The sequence below is a fragment of the Sitophilus oryzae genome, unplaced genomic scaffold, assembly GCF_002938485.1.
Source record: "Sitophilus oryzae breed Bouriz unplaced genomic scaffold, Soryzae_2.0 scaffold_863_pilon_pilon, whole genome shotgun sequence".
Classification (NCBI taxonomy): Eukaryota; Metazoa; Arthropoda; class Insecta; order Coleoptera; family Curculionidae; genus Sitophilus; species Sitophilus oryzae.
In genome coordinates, this window is record NW_022147487.1 from 484,895 (window position 1) to 509,489 (window position 24,595).

The following is a 24,595-nucleotide window of genomic DNA, read 5'->3' on the forward strand; positions in this document are numbered from 1 at the left end:
TTTGACATGACAGTCTAATTTTTTTTAGTTAAACAGTTAGTAGTATATTGAATGAACAATATAGCAATATCATAAGAAAACCCTTCTATTTTTTAGAAACTTTCAAAACATTTTGTTCCAGTAGTCTTTTTTGCATGCGTATTAAATCATTATCAATCAATGTTCTGTTATTTAAGATTTTTTCTTTTAAAGACCCCATTCCATCTAAAAATATTTTTTTATCCAACAGCCACTACATGCATGTATACATGCCTATAAAATAAATAGTAACAGACGCGAAAAAAAAAATAACAGACGCGTGAGTTTTTGAAGTTATAACAGACTAGTGTGTTATAACTTCCTGTTCCTAGGTATCTAAACTATGATACTTGATCATTAATTTTGTTTTTTACTACCAGTTTGCATCTTACCGGCTTTTTAGAGAAAATTCAGCATTTAGTTTCTTCTGTAGAGATAATCATATTTACTACTTTAAAAAAATTGTACTTTTAAATCTGTTTATACTATTTGGAACGTTTGAAATTGTTTAAAAAATTATTTGTGATGTTTGAAATAATATAGCATGACTTTTTGTACCTCGCTACGTAGTACCTACCATAAAAAGTATGATTTTTACTCTTAATAAAACAACAATATACTATTGTTAAAACATACCTTTTCAATACAAGAATTACCTTTTTTCATATTCTAATCGGAAAATTTTGATAAAGTTTTTTATATGAAATACTACTCATTATTTTCCTCATGAAACTTATAGGAAAAAAATTGGCACCGAGAGGCACGTATAGCCGGCCATACTAAAATATGTTAATATCTCGAAAACTGCGACTTTGACTGATTTTGATGTTATTACAAACTTTGTTTTTCCCGCGACTACGTTCGCGTTACACCTCGAATAGTTCATGCCTTGATTTAAATGATTTACTTTGTATATAGAGCTAGTGAGCCTTACAAATGCCCTATTTAAACTATGTTTTTAAGAGTTTTAGAGCTACTCGTATTTCATATGAAAGTTATCAATTGTCGATTTTCTGGGTATTATACAGGGTAAGTCTTGAATAAGTGCAAATATTTCCAGGGCTGGTAGATCTCGACAAAAAAAAACATATTTTCTCTTTACCGTTTTTCAAATAACTCCAAAATAACTGAGTTATTTTACTTTAAAAATTTCCAAAAAATAATATTTTTTGTTTAAATTTTGAGAACCACTGCAGCTTTTCGGGTTTTTCTGTCTTGTAAATTTAAGCTACTACCTATCTATGTTGTCATATTATCAAGAAATTATGTTTTTTAATTAAAAACTAAAAAAAATCCAAAAGGTTTTTCATAAAATTCCAAATTTTCAAAAAAAAATTCGCGAAAAAACTCATAATCGTGTTTCTGGGGTCAAATATACCTAATACCGCTAAGAATAATTGCACTTATTTAAGACTCGCTCGACAAAAAATCGAATAAAAATAAAAATTTTATACTGCTAGATGTTATAGTAATGCATTTTCGTACAGCAAACTTTCATTCCCTATTCTACCCCCTAAGATTATAAATTTCATAAAATCGCTTTATCCAAATAATTAACTCATGTCTTTTAAATGATCCTTTGTGCCAATTTTTATGTGTATAATCCAGAGGTCACCAAGTTTTATATAAATTTTTACTAACTTTATCCATTTGGTTGATGCATTTCAAAAATCTCTTCTAATTCTTTTTGTTGGATTTCATTCTTCTAGACCACATAGTAAGGAATTTTCATACAAAAAATTGTTCCGACATAATTTTACTCTCTAAGAGGATGCATTTCCTAAAATCGCTTTGTGTAGCTAATTCACTAATGTCGTTTAAACGAACCTTTGTTCTAATATTTATGTATCTAAAGCTGGCTGTATGAACTAATCCCTAAAATATCTAAAAACTTGATATATAATCTAACTGACAAACCACTGACAATGACAAATAATTTATTTCTGGATGTATTGTGTGTAGGTGTTTTTCAGGTATGTTTTAATATTTAGTCGATTTACACAAAGAAATAGCCATTCAACAATTTAAAAATACTTCATAACAAATCTAGACATATATACCTTTCATTAAAAAAAGAATCATCAAGATTGGTAAAGCAGTTTCGGCGGGATGGATGTAACAAAAAAACCCGTTGAGCTTTTATATATGTATGGATTTTGTTGCAAATATTATTCCTAATCTTAATTTGAAAACCGCATTTCGCTAGCTACTGTAATTTTGGAGTTACGATTTTTTAAAATTTTTAACCCCCTGCCATACCCCCTTACCAACCCCCCACCCCCACCAAAAACTAATGGCCAGATTCTCGGGTGCCATAGTATTTTTGTGCCAAATTTGGTTAGGTTTGGTTTTGGTAAATCGGTTCAGTGGTTTTTGAGTTATCGTGTTACAGACGGCAGAATTTATATAAAGCCTTGTAGCTTGTTTTTAATCAGTAGTCTATAGTCTGTAAAACGAATAACTTTGAATTTGACAGTTCCCGCGGGCTTTTCTAGTGTTAATTTTATTAGGTTATCAACTTGCGGCCATGCTGACGCAGACGCAATGCCGTCTCTAATATAACAGCCTCAGAGCGAGATTTATGACGTCACGCTAGTTAGATACTACGGATTAATAAATATGTTGTAGAATACATGGAAAACATAATTATTCCTCGTATTTTTGGTTGTATTTTAAAAATGATAGTTTACATGAAATATACATAATATACAGTTAATAAATACAATATATATACCTATTTATAGTAATAAATACTTTGGCAGATAAACTATAAACCATACAAATGCAGCAAATGTTTTACAATATGGCTGAAATCGTACTTCATAGTCAATGTAGATAGTTTTTGTGTTAAGAATAATAATTTAAAAAAAATATGTGATCATCTTTTGACAAGTTTATATTAATTTATTAATTGCAGTAAACATTATAATATATAAATAAATTTTGTGATTGCAAATAATTAAAATTAGATTATAATTAAATTAGATCGATTTTCAAACCCCAAAATTTAAAATATATTTTTACATTTTACCATTATCTTATGCACCAACTATTCATTATTTGTATATTGTAAAAAATTTGCTGCATTTGTATGGTTCATAGTTTATTTGCCAAAGTATTTATTACTATAAATAGGTATATATTATATTGTATTTATTAACTGTATATTATATATATTTCATGTAAACTATATCATTTTTAAAATACAAACCAAAAATACGAGGAATAATTATGTTTTCCTTGTATTCTACAACATATTTATTAATCCGTAGTATCTAACTAGCGTGACGTCATAAATCTCGCTCCGTGGCTGTTCTATTAGAGACGGCATTGGTCTAATATTTAGAAATGTCAAAAGCTGATGACATTTTACTTTTGTCAATTATGACATTTCGTGTTGATTTTTGCAAGACTGTCACTTGTTTTATTATTTTCCTTTTCTATTTCACGAAAGTAAAAAGAGTTACCTATCTGATTCGTTCAGGCACTGAATTTAAAGAATATCAGTAACTTTTTTGACAGAGGGATTTTATATTTGCCATGTTGGTAAAAAATAACGGTCAAAATTCAAAGTTATTCATTTTATAGACTATATTAATTGTTTAACTTATATTTTTCCCGAATATGTTTTGTGCATGTGTATTAAAAATTTATCTATCAAGATTCTATGCTTCAAGCTTGCAAAAAATATAAACATAGGTACACATTTCTCATTCCTCTCCAAAAAAAGCCTGTTGAATGCAAGAGTGAAATCTCTTTTTCTATAAACACCTAAAAAGGTTCATTATTAAATATTAATCATTTGTAATTTTGTTATTTTCTACTAGGAAATGGAGACAATAAAAGAAGATGGCGAAGATGACGATGCAGAACTAGAATCGAATACCTTGATTTCGAATAATTTAGGCGTGAGGACCTTCGAAGAACTGAAAGCTGGAGGATTAACGAGAAAATCCACTTTTCCAAGGAATTTTTCCACCATGAGCTTCGTGGGAAACAAGGGCAAACGCAGATCATCCAAGGAATCGATCGTGAGCAGTTATTCTAGGCTGGATTTCACTGGGTCCAGTATACAACTTCATATTGATGTAAGTTCTGTTTTGGTATTATATACAGGGCGTTTCAAAACAAATGCGAAAAACTTCAGGGGCTGATTCCTTGTTCAAAATAAAGGGTAGTTTGCTACATAAACGTTGGGTCAAAAGTCAATCATTAGGGAGATATCGCGGTGTAGCATTTTTTATTTCCTTTAATAAAATTGAATTTAAAAATCTATTTTTATTTAAATTTCTTAGTATTGGCGCCATCTATTTGCTAGATGCCAAAGATATCAAACTTCATTTATTACAGTTCACTTGTCTTGTTTATTAGCGCCATCTATTCGCTATATGTCAAACTTCCTTAATTGCATTTCACTTGTCCCAATATTTAATTTTTATTAGCGCATCTATTCGCTAGATGTCAAACTTCATTTATGACAGTTCGGTTCTGAAACTGACAACTGAGAAGAAGGTCTTTTTTTTCTTTCTGGGAATTTGGATCTGAAGAGGACGCGTGTTCCGGCGCCCGACAAATTTTCCAGTGAAAAGCACTCTGAATCCACTTTTCGATTTCCATTGCATGGGTATCCGATTTGGAGATTTGAAAACCTTGTAAAGTATGCAATCCAGAGTATAGATCGTATTTGTTTGGTTTCTTCTTGGAATGACCACCGTAAGTTTATCCACCATTTTATATAGCCCTATCTAACTAAATTCTATTTCAGTTATTTCCGTTCGTTTATTTGAGTATTTAATTACTGGTTTGGATCGGCATATGGTTTGAATGGTGCTTGTCAGATATAACACCCTCCGAATTTGGCATTTATTTATATATCAGTCGAAAGCATACACTTAAATAAGAATTTTAAGCAAAAAAAAAATTGCGGATGAACCACAATTTATTGAAAAATAAATAAATTAAAAGTGCATTTTTAGGTTATGGTGAAGTTGTATAAGCGTGTAATTATTGTAAAATTTGACGATTATATGCATTTTTTATTAATATAAAGGTCAGAATTAATCAGTGAGAAGCATTAATAAGTCATACGTCAAAAATAGAGTTGGTGATATCTTTTGTAATATTTGCCTGATCAATTTACTCTTTCGATTCAAACTTGCCGCCGGAGCCGTCTGTCACCATTTGTTGTTAAGGATGTAAGCTGCCTAAGCATTGTTGCCAAAGTTATTTCTTGTTTGTATGATACATAATACCGTATGATCGAAAAAAAAACGGCGTCCAGCTGGCTTGGAAATGACGATCGATGACATTCCCCATATAATTTTACATATAAAATGACAGCGATGTTCATTTCATAGCCATGGCTGACGCCGTTTTTTTTCGATCGTTCGGTACGTTACATGATACAAAAAAAGAGTTGAGACCGAAAGAGTTTTGATTGCGTTGGTTTCAACTTTTCCGTGAGTGTGTTAATCTTTTGTTTTGTTTTTTATTTTAATACGAATCTGATTGCTTTCACTTGATTTTACGTGCCGGTCGCCGGACGAACAAATCCTTATACAGTAGCGCTGTCACGATAAGAACAGATTATAAGTTATTTTAAAATCAAGATATTGAAAGCACTCAGATTCGTATTAAAATATAAAAAAACAACAGATTAACCCCCAAACAAGTTGAAACCAACGCAATCAAAACTCTTTCGTGCAACTTTGTAGTTATAAATAGTCAGATCTCGTAGGCAAAATATCAGCTATGGGTAGGAGCAGTTCCTCAGACGATCGCCTTTTCTTGATTTTAAAATAATCTGTTGTCATAGTCTGTTGTTAACGTGAGTTTTCTTCCGACCAGCACGTGTTTTTTTAATGAACCTTTCAAGAAGAAATAAATGAATCTGGCAACGCCGACAAAATTTGGAGGAGTTTTCGCATAGAAAGTAGCCTGTTGTAGCAATAATTAGATGTTTATTTTTTCATTAAATTATGGATCATCCACACTTTTTTTGGCTTGAAATACTTATTTCGATGTATGTTTTCGAGTGATATAAAAAAAGTACAAAATTCGGAGGGTGTTATATCTGACAAGCACCGGTTTGAATATATTTATGAAAAGCTGATTTTCAGACCGTAAGTTGTTTTTTTTATTGAGTATCTGTCCTGAGAACTATTTTTTATTTATAGAGTAACTACCACATGGTACTCAGTAACTACCACATGGTACTCAGTAACTACCACATGGTACTCAGTAACTATCACATGGTACTCAGTAACTACAACATGGTACTCAGTAATTACCACATGGTATGCAGTAATTATTGTATGTTTCACCCACTTTCATTTTGTATGGACCTATGCAGACCTTAAGACAGTGTTCCTGACATTACAATCGTTCTTTTGGCTGATATCGAAGACTTCTCCTGCCATAGTCATCTGCATCCACTTCTGTTAGTCTGGAGAATACCTACCTACCTGTTTACGTCATAAGAAACTATATATAGATAAGTCTCTCTCTCTCTTAAGTTTGATAGACAAGGTACGATTTTATTTTATAATTTTTGAGACAACAGATTTAATAACCTGGTAAATTATCACTATTTATCCCACATATTGTAGTCAAAATTATTTTTTATTTAACGTTATAAGTAATAATTTGATTCGTACAGTACACTCTTACTTAGCTATGATATTTTATATGAAAATTATTAACACGTATTCATTTTAAAGGTTTTTGTACACGACATGTTTCGAAACATCATCGTATTAAGACATACATAAATTTCACCTGTTTTTATTAAGTAGCTTACTTAGTTCAAAGAATACAGTTACTAAATTCAAATCTATTTAAAATAACTTGCGGTTTTATTAGGATCACTGTGACTAATTAATGATACTCGTGTTCGTTTTCAATAAATGTTTAATGTAGGATAGTTATTTCTGACTTTTATTCCTAATAAACATAATAGACCCTTAATGCTGTTGATTACTTTATTTTAGCTATGTTGTGATATCGTATTTTTCTTTTTTGGTTTCTTACTTTACCACTCTCATAAACAAAGTAAGTGGCGCCCTTTTCACTGTCTTTGACCATACCTATTTGAATTCTTAACATCAATATTAAAATCTCTGCAGCCTATATATTATCATTTTTTATTTTAATATTTAACAACATTAGAAAGTCACTGTGAGTCAGAAGCCTTATCTACGAACCCAGCTTTCCTCTAACCCTGAGCAACGGATTCTTTTTTCATTCTATTTGGGTAACGACAGAAAAGTCGTCACACATAGAAGATGGCGGAAAAATAATGTTTTAATTTTTTATCTTGAAAACGAAAAGAGATGGACTAATGAAATTTTATGGAAGCATTACTGTTATGAAAACACACTTTCTGGTAATTTTCTCACTTTTTTAAAATGAGTGGAAAGGGTTGAAATAAACTACTCCTATTATACTTGTTAACGAAATTTAAAGAAAAATCTTATCAAACACATGCAAAAATTAATTTGAGATAGTTTAGTTTGTTTAGAAACTTTTTACCTCTTGTGTTTTTTGATAAAACTCACCGATTTGAAATTAAAAAAATAAAATGTAAAGCATTACCCCATGTCAGGACAAAAAACATTTTTATTTTTTTAATATGTACTTTTTATTATTTTTCTTTCATGAATTAAAAAACAGAATTAAAAATTGTTTGGTAAATAATTTTTAAGAGGTTATCGTTCAGAAGAAAATGTAACGATATTATTACGAAATACATTTGATAGCAGCCTACTAGATTCTTTATCCAAAAATGTTTTTTGTCATGACATGATTGTAATGCTTTACATTTTATTTTTTAATTTCAAATCGGTGAGTTTTACCAAAAAAACACAAGAGATAAAAAAGTGTCTAAACAAATTAAACTATACAAATTTTTTTTGCATGTGTTTGATAAGATTTTTCTTTAAATTTCGTTAACAAGAATGATAAGGGTGTTTATTTCAACCCCTTCCACTTATTTTAAAAAAGTGAAAAAATTACCAGAAAGTGTGTTTTCATAACAGTAATGCTTCCAAAAAATTTCATTAGTCTATCTCTTTTCGTTTTCAAGATAAAAAATAAAAACATTATTTTTCCGCCATCTTTGTACCGCGATATCTCCCTAATGGTTGACTTTTGACCCAACGTTTATGAAGCAAACTACCCTTTATTTTGAACAAGGAATCAGCCCCTCAAGTTTTTCGCATTTGTTTTGAAACACCCTGTATAGTAGTGAGCCACTTTTGAGACGCACCCGGTATATTATTTTTGCAGCTGAGGGCTATTATACGGAAAACTATATTTTAGATAATGTTTTTATGTTAAATCAAATTAAAATTGGATCAAAAAAGCTATACAGGATGAGACAAAATTAATATTGAACATTTAAAAGTTATTCTTTTATTTTAAATGGAACATCTAGTATACTATTCCAATATTGTTTAATGGAGAATTCATATCTTTTCAAAATATCACATGATTGAAAAAAAACCGGTGTCAAAGACGGCTGGGAATGACAATCGATGATAATTTTGGTGAGGTTAATCTCTATATCTACTTCCTTACCTGTCTTGCTTTATTTTCGTAATTATAATCATGTATAGCTTCATCTCAGGTGTAAATCTGAGGGTTATGTCATATAAAAGTGCTCTATTTACAAATAATAACAATAAAGACTTTAATTTGTTCAACTCGATATACAGGGTTGTTCACCACATACGACACGGAGTATTGTAGCTAAACGATTAGATTTTTACAAATTGTAAGTTTTGGGTTCGTTGAAGGACTATTAGAGGTACAATTTAAAAATATTTTACAAGATAGAGTGTGCTAAATAAAATTACAGTTGAGGGTTCCCAAGCAGCATTTGGACGTCGGGACAATGTTGTGTCACGCGACCAAACGTCGGGGCGCAACGTCGGCACAACCTCATGCCAACCCTAGTCTGCACTAATTTGGAGAATAATTTTTGGGTCGAAACGACGTTGGATACCGACGTTGGCTAGAAGCCTAATTTAGTACAAACTGCAACGTTGTTTAAAATCCTAATTCACGGAAATACAAAACTAATATGGCGTCTAAGTCGCGTTTTATCCTAAATTGGGATAATTATAGTAAAAATATTATATTTATAATTTAGTTAGAGACATATGTCAGATGGCAGTGAAGGAAAACAAAACAAAAGTATTTAAGTGTGGAGGATGTTTGAAGATCATAATTATTGAAACACTTTAACCGACTCTGTAACTCGTTACCCAAGGTAAAAAGTTAAACGCAAACAACTTTATTGATAAATGTATTGTTTCTACTTTAAAAAATACTAATGGGCCTTGAAATTAAAGAAGTTTTAAAAATTTTCTTGAATTTTTTTTTTAGTAAAATGAGAATAATTTATTCGCATTCGAAAAAATTGTTTCCGCGTATTTTTTAGGGTCAAATATTTCAAGTTAATGTATTCAAAAAGCAGGAATTGCTATTTTAAGAACGAAACATTTTCTTATTTAACAACATGGCGGCTTTAACTTTGTTGTTTTGGAGATTAAGATGGAGTAGTTCGAGTAGTCGCATACTGGACTAATAAAGTCGCAGTTCGGCCTTAACAGGTAGTATACTAGTCGCAAGATTGCCTAATTTAGTCATTCTAGAGTCTAGCTTGTGCCGCCCTCTATAATCTAAATAAACGAGGAAGTGTCGGTAATATATGTCGATGTATATTTAAATTTAGTTTTATATGTACCTTTCTTATGTCCCATTTTAATTAAGTTTTTTTTTTATAAAAACAAAAACAGCACTGAACTGTCTGACTGAACAGAACAATGAATTGAAAATTTAAGATTTAAGGTTATGGTTCAATACAGTTGCAAAAAGGTAGTGACTCTACGTCCTACCAACGTAAGAATAAGGAAATCTAAACAACGTTGGAATTAGTAAAACAGACGACGTTTGCATAACGTTGGAATAGGTCCTGAAACTGACGTCGGAAAACTCTATATTATCCAACGTTGTAACTACGTTGTCCAAATCACCTAAAGATCACTTAAGCAAAAAAGGTTACAAGACAACGTTTATTCGACGTCGCAGAAGCTTCTACTTTGCTGTAGTACTAGTCCAACGTCGGCACAACGTTATAAAAACGTTTAAATTTATTTTAATACCCAAGGTAGGGAGCTAACTATTTTTTGTAACTAATCCAACGTTGTGTTTAGTAAACATGTGGTCGCAAGTCGTGAAAATGCTACTTGGGTTGGAACCTTTGGTGTTACACAGCAAAATAAAAACACTAAATCACCACAATACACTAAAACACTTTTACTTTTACACTGGACGCGCATTTCGCTAACCATGTCAGCATCATCAGCAGATGATTATAAACTAAAATACAAGCTACAAGTTGAGCGTTTATATACTCGCTCAGTGGGCACCGCGTGGGCGTGGCAAGATCTAGCCAACCGAGTCAGAGCCTACCAGTTAAATTTCCGCCACTAGAGTAGTAGGAACAAAGAACTTGAAGGAATTGGACCGTTGTCTCTGTTTATACTATCTTTACATTTATTAATTCTGATGCTTTCATATGTATCTAATTGCTTGTAATTTGAGACTTCTTTAATTAATTTTAAATTATTAAGATCCCAACAATATGTTGGGCAAACTAGAAGATCAATATTAACTAGATTAAAGAACATTTAGCTCAGATAAGATATGGTAGACCGGATAAATCTTGCGTTGCCGAACATATTGTTGATAAAGAACATTGTATAGATCTTAATAATTTAAAATTAATTAAGCAAGTCTCAAATTACAGGCAATTAGGTGCATATGGAAGCATCAGAATTAATAAATGTAAAGATAGTATGAACAGAGACAACGGTCCAATTCCTTCAAGTTCTTTGTTCCTACTACTCTAGTGGCGGAAATTTAACTGTTACGCTCGGTGGGCTCTGACTCGGTTGGCTAGATCTTGCCACGCCCACTCGGTGCCCACTGAGCGAGTATATTAACGTTCAACTTGTAGATTGTATTTTAGTTTATAATTATCTGCTGATGATGCTAACATGGTTAGCGAAACGCGCGTCCAGTGTAAAAGTAAAAGTGTTTTGATGTATTGTGGTGATTTAGTGTTTTTGGTTTGTAAATAAATATACAGGGTTGTTCACCACATACGACACGGAGTATTGTAGCTAAACGATGATATTTTTACAAATTGTAAGTTTTGGGATCGATGAAGGACTATTAGAGGTACAATTTAAAAATAATTTTACAAGATACAGAGTGTCCCAAATAAGTAAAAAATGTCAAAGTTGTATTTTTTTTAAATGGAACACCCTGTATATTATTACATTTTTAGTTTCTACGATTAAAATAAAGGTAAATTTGATTAAGGTTTATTATACTTAAACCTTACCGTTTTTGAAATATTTTCAATTTTGTGAAATTGCAGTAAAAATTTTAAGGCTTCATTTCTCCAAGGGTATCAAAGTTTTTAATACTAAATATTTACTGGTTTATTTACTGATCAGTTATTGTGTTGCAATAATAAAAATAATACTACCTTATACAGAGTGTCTAAAAATTTATTTTAAATAATTATTAGCTTCAAACGGTAATAACTTGTTTAATTTAAATAGACTGTATATTTTACGAGAATCAGATGCACAATTTAATTGTCTATCAAATTATATTATACCATTTTTTACCTATCTGTTTAAGTTTCCGTAGAAAATGCATTTTCTTGTAATTTAGAACTTATTTATCAATATACCCATGGACTATTGACATTTTAGATTATTTTTAAAGATGTACCAAATTTTTAAAGAGTACAGATAGTAATATTGTCGATATAATTCGTTTATTTCATTGAAAAATAAAAAAAAAGTGTTTAAATATTTGTTAAAGAGGATCAATTAATATGATTCCAGTATTCAAACTACATTAACTGACTGTTTGCGTTGATTAATAATAATTGCTCCAAATACTAAAAAACTGAATTTTGTATGGGATTAGACAGTGTGATAAAAAGTAACACCTTAAAAATGATATTTCATTTTTTATAAATGCTTATTTATAACAACAGAGACTTTAATTTGATAACTTATTATTATATTGATTTCTGACTCAAATCCACATTTTATTTATAATAATTTATTAACGAACACAATTAAGTATGTAATTAATTAGTATATGGGCGGAAATAATGGTGTTATATTTAATTAATGGTATACTTTTATAAAGATTTAAATAGTTTTTTTTTGCATACAAATGGGCTAGTAATATTATCGTTTTGCTAAAAACGATAATATTACTAGTCTCGTACATTTTGTACATTTGTTGCTTTAAAACAATCTAAAATGTCAATATTCCATGGATATATTGATAAATGAGGTCTAAATTATAAGAAAATGCATTTTCTACGAAAACTTGAAGGGATAGGTAAAAAATGGTATAATACAATTTGATAGACAATTTAATTGTGCATCTGATTCTCCTAAAATATACAGGGCATTCCATTTAAATTAAAGAAGTTATTGCCGTTTGAAGCTAATAATTATTTAAAATACATTTTTAGACATTCTGTATAAGGTAGTATTATTTTTATTATTGCAACACAATAACTGATCAATAAATAAACTTCATTAAATATTTACTATTAAAAACATTGATACCCTTGGAGAAATGAAGCTTTAAAATTTTTACTGCAATTTCACAAAATTGAAAATATTTCAAAAACGGTAAGGTTTAAATATAATAAACCTTAATCAAATTTACCTTTATTTTAATCGTAGAAACTAAAAATGTAATAATATACAGAGTGTTCCTTTTAAAAAAATACAACTTTGATATTTTTTATTTATTTAGGACACTCTGTATCTTGTGAAAATATTTTTAAATTGTAGCACTATTAGTCCTTCAACGAACCCAAAAGTTACAATTTGTAAAAATCAAATCATTTAGCTACAATACTCCGTGTTGTATGTGGTGAAACACCCTGTAGAGTTTTTCTTGAATACTTTAACTTTTGACCTACTTTTTAGAGCGCTGATACACCAGATTCCATAGAACCAGCGCCCAGCTCAGCTCGCCTGCGCAGGAACCTCAGCTACCCAGGAGTCCAGTTCTCACCCCAGCAAAAAGTCCTCAAAGAACTCCAAAGGGAACACCTCAAATTCAAGGAACAGCAGGAAAAAACCTTTTGGCAGAAAATCGTGGAGTTCATGGACTTCGACCTGCTCAAAGACCCGATCTATCTCAATTTGGTTTTCGGCCTTTCTGTTTTTTATGTTGCAGAGCAGAATTTCAAGATGGTCATGCCGTTCTTCTTCCAGAGTATCGGTTATACCAAGCAGGATGTTGCGTTGTTTTTGTCTGTGCAGGCTTTCACCGATGTCCTGGCCAGGTTGATTCTGCCTCCGATTTGTGACAGGTTGTTGATTTCAAAAAGGACGCTGTTTATGAGTGGGATATTTGTTTTGGGTATCTGCAGATCAGGTGAGGAATTTTTTGTATCTATTGTAGCTTCTAAGAAGGAGCATGGACATAATGAAAACTGGATAGGGAAATAAAAAATAGTATGGTATAAACGACATTGAGTATTATAAAATCAGTTGTAAAAAAACTTTAGAGACTGTTAGAATCACCGTCTTGGGACGCCATTTTTTCCTTTCTCATGACAAAAAATATGTAAAGTATGTTTTATATACAGGAATATTGAGACACCCTGTGTATTTTTTGTGATTTTTTTTCTAAAATACAATAAAAGAAATTCTAATAGTTCTATTATTCTGTTTTAAACCCTATCCAGTTTCCAAGTATTTTTTTATTTAGTGTTATACAGGGTGGTTCGAACTGTATTCCGGATACTTCGGCTGCATATTCTGCAGATAAAATTAAGTAAAAATAGGTCGTATAAATGTATGTCCTAAAATGTTTAGTTTTGGAGATATCGATTTTTTCTAAATAATTTCTGAAGTAACGTCAATATTTTGATAAAAATTGGTGTCTGGGAATTTTTTCACATGTTACATACCTTCTAACTTGTTTGAAGAGTACTAAGGTTTCGTCGGTAACTGTATAAAGCTACTGAGTAAAAAAATATACGTTTACGACATTCCACAGTGGTTCCCAGATAGGTCATTACTTAGAAATATTAATTTCAAAATGTTTGTATGAAACTGTTGCTAATACTTTTCTTATATTCCCCTGTAAACGATACATAATAAATAACAAAATCAAGTAAGCCTAGTGTAACGATTTTTTATTAGAAATGTCACATTTTTGCTATAGTCGAGTAAAAACGATATGAAAATGTGTCAAAATATTTTTTGGAGGTATAACTACATCATGGTACAAAGAAAACAAGGTATGATCGATAGCGGCTCCAATTTCGTTAAGTTTGCGCATACCACCTGTGACGTCATACGCCATACAAAAAAATATCCATATTGTTCAAATGCCACTAATAAAAAAAGGCCTAAAATAAGGAAGAATTAGGATATAACCCCAAAAGTTATGTCAAATCATCGAGCTTGACATTTGAAAAATAATTTTCACATTTTGACACAATCAAATTTCACAGATGACACAATCTGTTTGACCATTGGTTTGACCATTTGAAATTGGCGCGCAGAGCTTGCCGACCAATGGAGCCGTTTATCACCTGTGACGTAGTGACCAACCTTCGCAATATCATACCTTGTATTCTTTGTATCATGTAACTACATCATATCTATACAGGATTATCAGTTAGGGCTTTGTGTATGTGAAATGACTAATTACGGCCTTTTTGGGGGGGGGGGGTCAGAAATTTTTTATCTCGGAAAATGTCAAAAATCTGTCAAAAATTTATAACCATGTTTTTTTTTTCTTTCCTACGCGATAATTCCTAAACTAATCAACTTATTCACATACTTTTTTTTTTAATCGATTGAGAACACATAGGCGGTTATAGCTGAAGTAATTAAAGTTCCATAGTGAGTGTATTTTCTTTTGGAAAATGGATTAAACTTCAAACATTAGTTTTTATTAAGACCGACTCTGACGACTCGTGTACTTGTACAAACAGAATTTGTTATTGGGATATACCTGCCATGTAATGTAAGTGGTTTCCTTGTGCAATTATTTGTCGCTCGCCGCGTAGCTTGAGCGCCGAGCTTGTTGCAAAAAATGTTGTTTACAAAGATAGTATACTTCAAAATAAAAACACTAAATCACCACAATACACCAAAACACTTTTACGTTTACACTGGACGCGCGTTTCGCTAACCATGTTAGCATCATCAGCAGATGATTATAAACTCAAAAAGTTTTGCTAACATGGTTAGCGAAACGCGCGTCCAGTGTAAAAGTAAAAGTGTTTTGGTGTATTGTGGTGATTTAGTGTTTTTATTTTGAAGTATACTATCTTTGTAAACAACATTTTTTGCAACAAGCTCGGCGCTCAAGCTACGCGGCGAGCGACAAATAATTTTTGTTTAAAGAATTTTGGTTTTTCGGGTTATTAGGCCGTCGTCGGTTAGAATTGCTTCCTAACGTTTCGCTAGCACGAGTTCTCTACTATAAAACAGGGGATTATCGGAACATTAGCAAATAGGGCAAGACGTATCTGTGCTAATGAACACATCCAAGAGGAACTAAGTCATTTAAATAAAGCCTTTCTTGCCAATGGCTATAATGACAGAGAAATAAAGGCGGCGCTGGCACCTAGGCAGAGGAGACCTGACGCCAATGAACAGGAAAACATCATTAATAAGGCCTTCCTTCCATATGTTTCCCAGGTCACCGATAGGATTGGTAAAGTTCTCAAGAAGCATAACATCAAAACCATATACAAACCTACCCGAAAAATAAGGGACTGCTTAAGACCAGCAAAGAGACAAAGAGAACCATTATCCTCTGCAGGGATCTACCGTATACCTTGTTCCTGCGGTAGCGTATATATTGGAACTACCAAACGCTCAGTAGGAACGAGACTTACGGAACACAAGAGAAACTGCAGATTAGGGCAAACAGAGAAGTCAGCCGTAGCAGAACATGCTCTAAGAGATGGTGACCACAAAATCCAATTCGAAGACACCCAAGTCATTGCCACAACATCTGGATATCATCCTCGTCTGGTCAGGGAAGCTGTTGAAATTCACAAACATCCAAATAATTTCAACAGGAAGGAAGAAACTTTCTACCTTAACAGAATTTGACATCCAGCTATATCTAGGACCAAAGTAGCAGCACAGAGAAGTAGACCAGTTCTGGAAGAACTACCACCCGAACAAGCCACGCCCCCTCCGCCGACGCATAAATACGCGCTACGCCGACGCGGAGGCATCAGTCTAGTGTGAGCAATCGGAGCAAACACACCTCTGAAGATGCTAGCCACTCGTGCTAGCGAAACGTTAGGAAGCAATTCTAACCGACGACGGCCTAATAACCCGAAAAACCAAAATTCTTCAAACGATGGCCGCGAAAGCCTAAACTACTACAATTTTTGTTTAATCTCCAAAAAAATTTATGTTTAATTTAAAAAAATAAAAACTTCTCTAATTTATAATTTCAGTCAAATAACAATCTACTCAACATGTTTATTTTTTGTCAATAATGACGTGTATTGACTACTTCCATTCTAAATAGCTTGAGAACGGTTGCTCGTAGCGATTGTTGCGAAGAGACATTTCTTACGTAAAAAACACAAAAGTGGCGCATTCACCATTTTGTCAATATTTTTTAAAATATTTGAAAATTTTTTGCGGCATTCAACATTTTGTCAACATTTTTTTGTTATTATTTATACACTAATACCTATAATATTTTCGTTTTAGTTTGGGCTAAAACACATTAAGTAAAAAGAGATACAACCAGTTTTCGATAAATACATTATTTTGCATTCCAGTGCAAATATAATTAAATTTAAATTAAATATAAACATTATATAGAGTGTCCCCCATAAAGTTGGATCCATATGGACGTTAGAGTTTAAAAAAATATTTTTGTGGCAATCACTTCTGCCTTGAAAACAACTTAAAATGCACAGTAGTTTTATACAGGCACGGACGAAAAGTTATTAGTCCTCAAAACAGTTAAAACACAAACACATCCAAATATTGACGTTACTTCAGAAATTATTTGGAAAAAATTGAAATAAAAATTAAACTTCTACACCCTGTGTCTCCGAAACTAAACAATTTGGGACATACATTTATACGAATATGCTGCCGAAGTTTCCGGAACACAGTTCGGACCATGCTGTATATTTATTTTCTTGAAAAGAAACGTACATGATTTTTTCCACTTCATTTTTTACAACCTTTGTTTCTTTTTTTCATAACAATTTTAAATTTTACAATTTCTTAGTTATACTGCTGCAACTGTTAAAGTATTTTTTTTAAATATAACATAAAATTAATATCATATTTTTTTTTAAAATAAGTGTATTTTATTTTCACTAATCTATCTAAAAACTAATAAAGAAGAATAAAAAGAAAATCAATTTTTAAGCTTTAAACTTCATTCAGAACCTCGCAATTAGTGGAATAAATTAGTGGTTTCAATTACACTTTATACTTTTTATTTTACGATCATTCACAATGTTTAAAAAAATACACAATTAAAATTAATAGAATATCCTAGCAACTGCTTGCGTTAGTCAGTTGTATCCATAGAGAAAGACTAATATTTAGCTTATAAAACAATCAATTTTTTAAATTATGTCAAATACTAGCTAAAACACTTCCTTCCATGATCAATTTTCAATCAAAATTTGCCATAAAGAATTCTTTTGAGTTGCTAGATAATTTGAAAAATATTGAAGTTCCACATAATGCAACACTCGTTTCTTTCGATGTCAAAAGCCTGTTCACTTCTATCCCAACCCATGAATTGTCCTCTATTATTTATGAACTAATTGATAAATCTAATCTTAATATAATAGTAAAATCAGATTTAATAACAATAATTGAAACTTGTTTAGAACAAAACTATTTTCAGTATAACAATGAAATATTTAAACAGAAAGATGGGTTACCGATGGGTTCCCCAATTTCACCGTTATTCGCAGAAATATTTATGGCAGATTTTGAAAAGAAGCTAATTAAAAACAAGAGTAGTTTAATATCAAAAATAAATTATTGGGCAAGATATGTAGATGACATTTTTTGTATTTGGTCAGGCACCGAGAGAAATTTAAACAGTTTTTTAACATTATTAAATTCAATTAACCCGAGAATACAATTGACCATTGAAAAAGGTATTAATACCATCAATTTTCTTGATGTTACAATTATAAAACAGTCTAATAGATTACAATTTGATATTTACAGAAAACCCACTACCACAGACACTGTAATACATAGTCAATCACACCAATCCTGGCAAATCAAAATGTCACCCTTTCATAGTTTAATTCATAGATTAGTAATGTTTCATAGATTAGTAATGTTTCCACTTTAAAATTCTCTGGGCTGAATTTTAGAAAAGAGTTAAATATTATTAAACAAATCGCCATCAACAATGGATGTAAGTGTTCCCTTATTGATAATATGCTAAAGAAAAAACAAAAGAAAATATTAATGAAAAAATTTTATTCCGCTAATTCTAAAGACAATAACAATTATCGATTTTTAAACTACATTCCTAATTTAACTAACAAAATATCAAATAATCTCAATAAAATAGGATGTAAAACTATTAACGTAAATAAAAGAAATTTAGGTGAAATTTTATTAAATAATAAAGACAAAACTAGTGTCAAAAATAAGTCGGGTGTATATAGGGTGGATTGCAATGATTGTGATGCCGTGTACATAGGCCAAACAGGTAGAAATTTAGATATAAGGATTAAAGAACATGTAAAGTCTATTAATAATCTCCAGCATAGTTCTGGTCTTGCAACTCATTGTATAGTAAATAATCACAAAATTAATGAAAACTCAATTAAGTTACTACACAGAGAAACAAAAGGTAGACGCTTAAATTACATTGAACAGTTAGAAATACTAAAATCTGTTAAAAACGAAAATAATGTTAACGACCAACAAGGATTTCTAAACACATTTTTTATTACCCCTATTGTAAACTCTCTGAACCCACCCCCATAGCAAATATATATATATATATATATATATATATAGTTACTGTGTAGTTAGACGATTAGTTCTTAAAAAACTCTTGAAAAAGGCCTAACAAGCCGAAACATATATGTAGAGTTAAAGTTACTCTTATTAAAAGTTTTTTGAAACATCTAAAAGCGTGCTTTATTAAAATACTAATATTTCAACGATGTTTCACAAGGAACCAACCACAGCTTCAGTACAATTTATTAATCAATTTTTGATTTATAACCACAATTTCTCTTGAACGGAAGATAATCGCAGGCCAAAATGACATTTCTCGCAAATTTTGACGTATAATTAGTGGAAAAGTTAAAAGTTTGATAACTTTTTCGACTAATTGAAAATGTCTACCACTAATTTTGAACGTTCTGAATGCTTACACTGAAATTAAAGGAACAAACTTCTACGCTAGTTGACACCACTAATTTATTCCACTTATTGCGACGTTCTGAATCAAGCTTTAGTAATAAATATAGTTTGAAAATATGAAAACATAGGGCTCGAACACACTGACGACCAGGTCGCACCGGCCAGGCCGCTGCTACCTCTAATACTATATAAGATACATAAGATACAGCGCACACTAACGTCCTGGCCGTCCGTTGGAGGAGTGTCTAGCCCTAGCAGTCAACTTTTCAGCTTGTCCAATCAGGTTGGTTAGAAAATTAAGAGTAAAAGTAACTTAAACATTCATTAAAATAGAAATATTTACTGTTGTAGATTCTCAGTAACAATAAAAAAGAGGAATTTATATTGTAAACATTGAAATAACTGGAAGCTAAACTTTCTACCTGCTTATATTTAGAGCCAGTGTCTGACGACCTTTTTTTACGATGGCCCTAATATGTTTACTTCCAAAGTCGATAAGAGCCATCAGTAGAAGTCCATATCAGTAGAAAAAAGAAACAGAATATCTCCCTTTTTGTCGGTCGCGTTTGTTCTGCTTGTTCGTGCGCGCTCGGTTCGTTCGGGCTAAAATGCTCAAGTCTGGACGCACCTTTAGAAACAATACTGTTTTGTCCTTTATGGATATAATGCTGAAAATCTCACGAGTTACATGTCTCACTCTACACATATTAAATTACATAGACGTAGGATGTAGAATATTCTGTTATGAAACGACTGATGGAATAGCAGGCATCGCGGATTTGAAAAACATGGAAATAACGACGTTATAGTGTGGTCGGGGTTGGAGATTTTACTTATCCATTTTCCACACCAGCATTTATTAACGAAAAATCCAAGAATATTTTAAGTGCATTATTTAATATTAGAACATTTAATAAGCTCATGAATAGCAACTTCGCTTTTTAGTTAACTCGGATATTTTAACATTTCTGAAACTTAATTCTTTCTGAAACAATATTTTCTAATTGGTAAAACGTATAAAATCGTTAGATCTGACAACTCTGTTGGAACTGGTCGTTCATCTGGCCGCAGCTATAAACGCAATACATCCGGCCAGCCGTCAGTGAGTTCGAACCCAATACAGGATATCGTATCTGTAATTTCGATTCTTTATTATCTATTACAAAATAAATCAAACGTATCATCCCTTGTTTGTTTATTTCAGTTGATTTTATACTATACAATCTCAAAGCACATTTTATACATTGTTTAGTTACTTTTGATTTACAACAAGTTGTATTCTAATACTTGTATGATTTTTGTTGGCAGCGCTGGTCACTAGCGGGCCCATCTTCAAATAGGTAACAATCACATTTGACACAAGCGAAAGTAAGCTTAATAATTATTAAGGCATACTTTTTCTTTTCATTTTATTTTATTCCATTATTTTTTCTTTGTTTTAAACCAGATTTATTTTTTTAAAGGAACTTCGAATACGACCTGTTCCTATTTTTTCATTACATATTATATCGTTTTATTTTTTTATTATTACCTAATTCTTATGGTTAAAAGCTTTAATTCTATCAAGTTCCTGAGGAAGAGAGTCAACATTGGGTTTGAGAGTTAGATTTTGAGGTATTTCTATATTTTTTCCAGTCCTAGCTCACCAAACTGAATATGTATGGATTTTGGTTTGGTTGGTGATAGCTGGCTTCACCAGAGGAGCTGCGTTGATCAACTTTGCTATCACTATATCCGAGTATGCTACTTTGGAAAAATTACCTGCTGCTTTTGGACTTCATAACGTTGGGAAAGGATTGTTTGTGGTTATCCTAGGACCTGTGTTAGGTAAAACATCCTTTACTTGTTTTCTTAAAAAAAATACTTTGATATAAACTTTTATAACACCTTTTTTTTCACTTATACTGTGATTATATACTATACTGTGATTTTCTTGCAGTGGCAAAATACTCATATAGGATTTTTTGGGAAAATAAATACAATTCAGACCACCCTGTATATTTGTCTGATGATTGGTCTAACATTACTATAACTTTTTCTTATATTTTTTTAAGGTAAAATTCGAGATATTACCCAAAGCTACCCCATCTGTCTCCATTCCCAAACCCTTCTCATCATGACATGTGTCATAGCCTGGTCCATCGAGTACTGCATCAGATACTGCAAAACGAGAACATCAGAATCAGAAAAATCAGATACAGACACGACGAACACATGACAAACAGATCTGGACTAAGGAATTAGTGATGGGCATATCGATTTTTAAGGGAAAATATCGATACGTCTCAGCACTAAATAAATTAGTCCTACCTTATTTTTTTCCAAAAAGATTTATTATATATTGTACTGTATTTTTAGTATTATATTTTTTTACTTAAACTGTTTTTTTTTTGTTCGTTACAAGTATATTCTAATTATTTTTAAATAATCTGTTAAAATATGACTTTTTGGTTCATTATTTTAATCTTCTACCCTTAAGTGAGTTTCAAAAAGAGATTTAAGTATAAAAATGGATTATATTATTTTCAAAAAGTATAGAATATTAATTTAGATCAATGGTAAATAACTTAAATAAAAAAAACTTGCCAAAAGAAATATATTTTGGTCAATTTTCTTGATGCTCTAAATTTTTAAAGAAAATTATTTTCAAAATATTTGAGTATAATTTAAAAATGAATATTAAAAATTCATAAAAAATATGTTTATTTTTTTAGTTAAAAAAATCTGAAAAATATGTAGTCTTTATTTAAAACTAATCCGTTTTTGAATAATTATTTATAATAAAAAATGCAGAAGTGTACCGAAATAATCGAAAAAAAAGGTGTCGTAGAGTCTTTGAAATATACCTCGACAATATTTTCTGTCGGGCCAATACATATATTTTATTTATTAAAATTGACATTAAAACTTGTTTCCGCGTTTAATTTTTTGAGATATTTTTTTATCAGTTTTTAATACATGATATAGAGGTTGGCTCGACAAGGATTATCTTTGAGTACCCAATTCAAATGCCACTGTGACGCCGTTTTTATTCAATAACTTTTTTTATTATATGTGGTGATAAATATTATCAAAATGATAAAAGTTATTATGGAATAAATGAACAAATAAATTGTTGGAAATGAGTGTAAGTAGATAGTTTGGTGTCTTTATTTTCTTTTTTTGTAAAAAAATCACTTTAATAAAGAAAATTTTAGGAAAAATATATTTTTTACTTCTTTAAAAGCTTAAATTTTATAAATGGTTACTTTTCTTAAAATTTTCTTGATCTTATTTATCTCAAAATCTATGCAATTGGCAAGGTAACATTTTCTACAAAAGATATGCAAAATTGTACTTATATTACTTAATATTATGTAAGTACAAAGATTTATTCTAAAAGTTCGTATTATTAAAATATATTTTCATTACTTTTTACAACGATTTCAAGAAACACCAATATACAGGGTTGTTCACCACATACGACACGGAGTATTGTAGCTAAACGATGAGATTTTATAAATTAGAAAGTTTTGCCTGATGAGCGACTATTAGAGGCGCCAATTTAAAATAATTTTACAAGATACAGAGTGTCCCAATAAGTAAAAAATATCAAAATTGTATTTTTAAATGGAACACCTGTATATTATTACATTTTTGTTTCCACGATTGTGTCGCCGCGGGGTTCTGATTAAGATTTATTATACTTAACCTTACTGTTTGAAATATTTTCAATTTTTTGGAAGTGCACAAATTTAAGGTTTCATTTTCCAAAGTATCAAAGTTTTAATACTAAACATTTACTGAAGTTTATTTACTGATCAGTTATTGTGTTGTAATAATAAAAATAATACAGAGCTTCTAAAAATTTATTTTAAATAATTATTAGCTTCAAACGGCAATAACTTATTTAATTTAAATGGAACACCCTGTATATTTTACGAGAATCAGATGCACAATTTAATTGTCTATCAAATTATATTATACCATTTTTTACCTATCTCTTTAAGTTTCCGTAGAAAATGCATTTTCTTGTAATTTAGAACTTTATTATATACCCATGGACTATTGACATTTTAGATTATTTTTAAAGATGTACCAAGTTTTTAAAGAGTACAGATACTAATATTGTCGATATAATTCGTTTATTTCATTAAAAAATAAAAAAATGTTTAAATATTTGTTAAAGAGGACCAATTAATATGATTCCAGTATTCAAACTACATTAACTGACTGTTTGCGTTGATTAATAATAATTGCTCCAAATACTAAAAAACTGAATTTTGTATGGGCATTAGACAGTGTGATAAAAAGTAAGACCTTAAAAATGATATTTCATTTTTTAATAAATGCTTATTTATAACAACAAAGACTTTAATTTGATAACTTATTATTATATTGATTTCTGACTCAAAAATCCACATTTATTTATAATAATTTATTAGCGAACACAATTAAGTATGTCATTAATTAGTATATGGGCGGAAATAATGGTGTTATATTTAATTAATGGTATACCCTTTTATAAAGATTTAAATAGTTTTCTTTTTGCATACAAATGGGCTAGTAATATTATCGTTTTGCTAAAAACGATAATATTACTAGTCTGTACATTTTGTACATTTGTTGCTTTAAAAACAATCTAAAATGTCAATATTCCATAGATATATTGATAAATGAGGTCTAATTTAGAAGAAAATGCATTTTCTACGAAAACTTGAAGGGATAGGTAAAAAATGGTATAATACAATTTGATAGACAATTTAATTGTGCATCTGATTCTCCTAAAATATATAGGGCATTCCATTTAAATTAAAGAAGTTATTGCCGTTTGAAGCTAATAATTATTTAAAATAAATTTTTAGACACTGTGTATAAGGTACTATTATTTTTATTATTGCAACACAATAACTGATCAATAAATAAACTTCATTAAATATTTAGTATTAAAAACATTGATACCCTTGGAGAAATGAAGCTTTAAAATTTTGACTACAATTTCACAAAATTGAAAATATTTCAAAAACGGTAAGGTTTAAGTATAATAAACCTTAATCAAATTTACCTTTATTTTAATCGTAGAAACTAAAAATGTAATAATATACAGGGTGTTCCATTAAAAA

The 24,595-nt window shown here is 30.6% G+C and overlaps 1 protein-coding gene across 7 annotated transcripts in view; it reads left to right on the forward strand.

Moving 5' to 3' along the window:
* LOC115890384 overlaps positions 1 to 21,871 on the forward strand; it is a 78,943-nt gene extending 57,072 nt beyond the window's left edge. For all 7 annotated transcript variants that reach the window (XM_030910596.1, XM_030910594.1, XM_030910593.1 and 4 more), the window contains 4 exons: positions 3,846 to 4,106; positions 13,059 to 13,512; positions 21,129 to 21,320; positions 21,548 to 21,871. In XM_030910596.1, the coding sequence (XP_030766456.1) occupies positions 3,846 to 4,106; positions 13,059 to 13,512; positions 21,129 to 21,320; positions 21,548 to 21,711 (1,071 nt within the window). In that variant the 3' untranslated portion in view covers positions 21,712 to 21,871. The remainder of the gene's footprint in view (positions 1 to 3,845; positions 4,107 to 13,058; positions 13,513 to 21,128; positions 21,321 to 21,547) is intronic.
* The last annotated feature ends 2,724 nt before the right edge of the window (positions 21,872 to 24,595 follow it).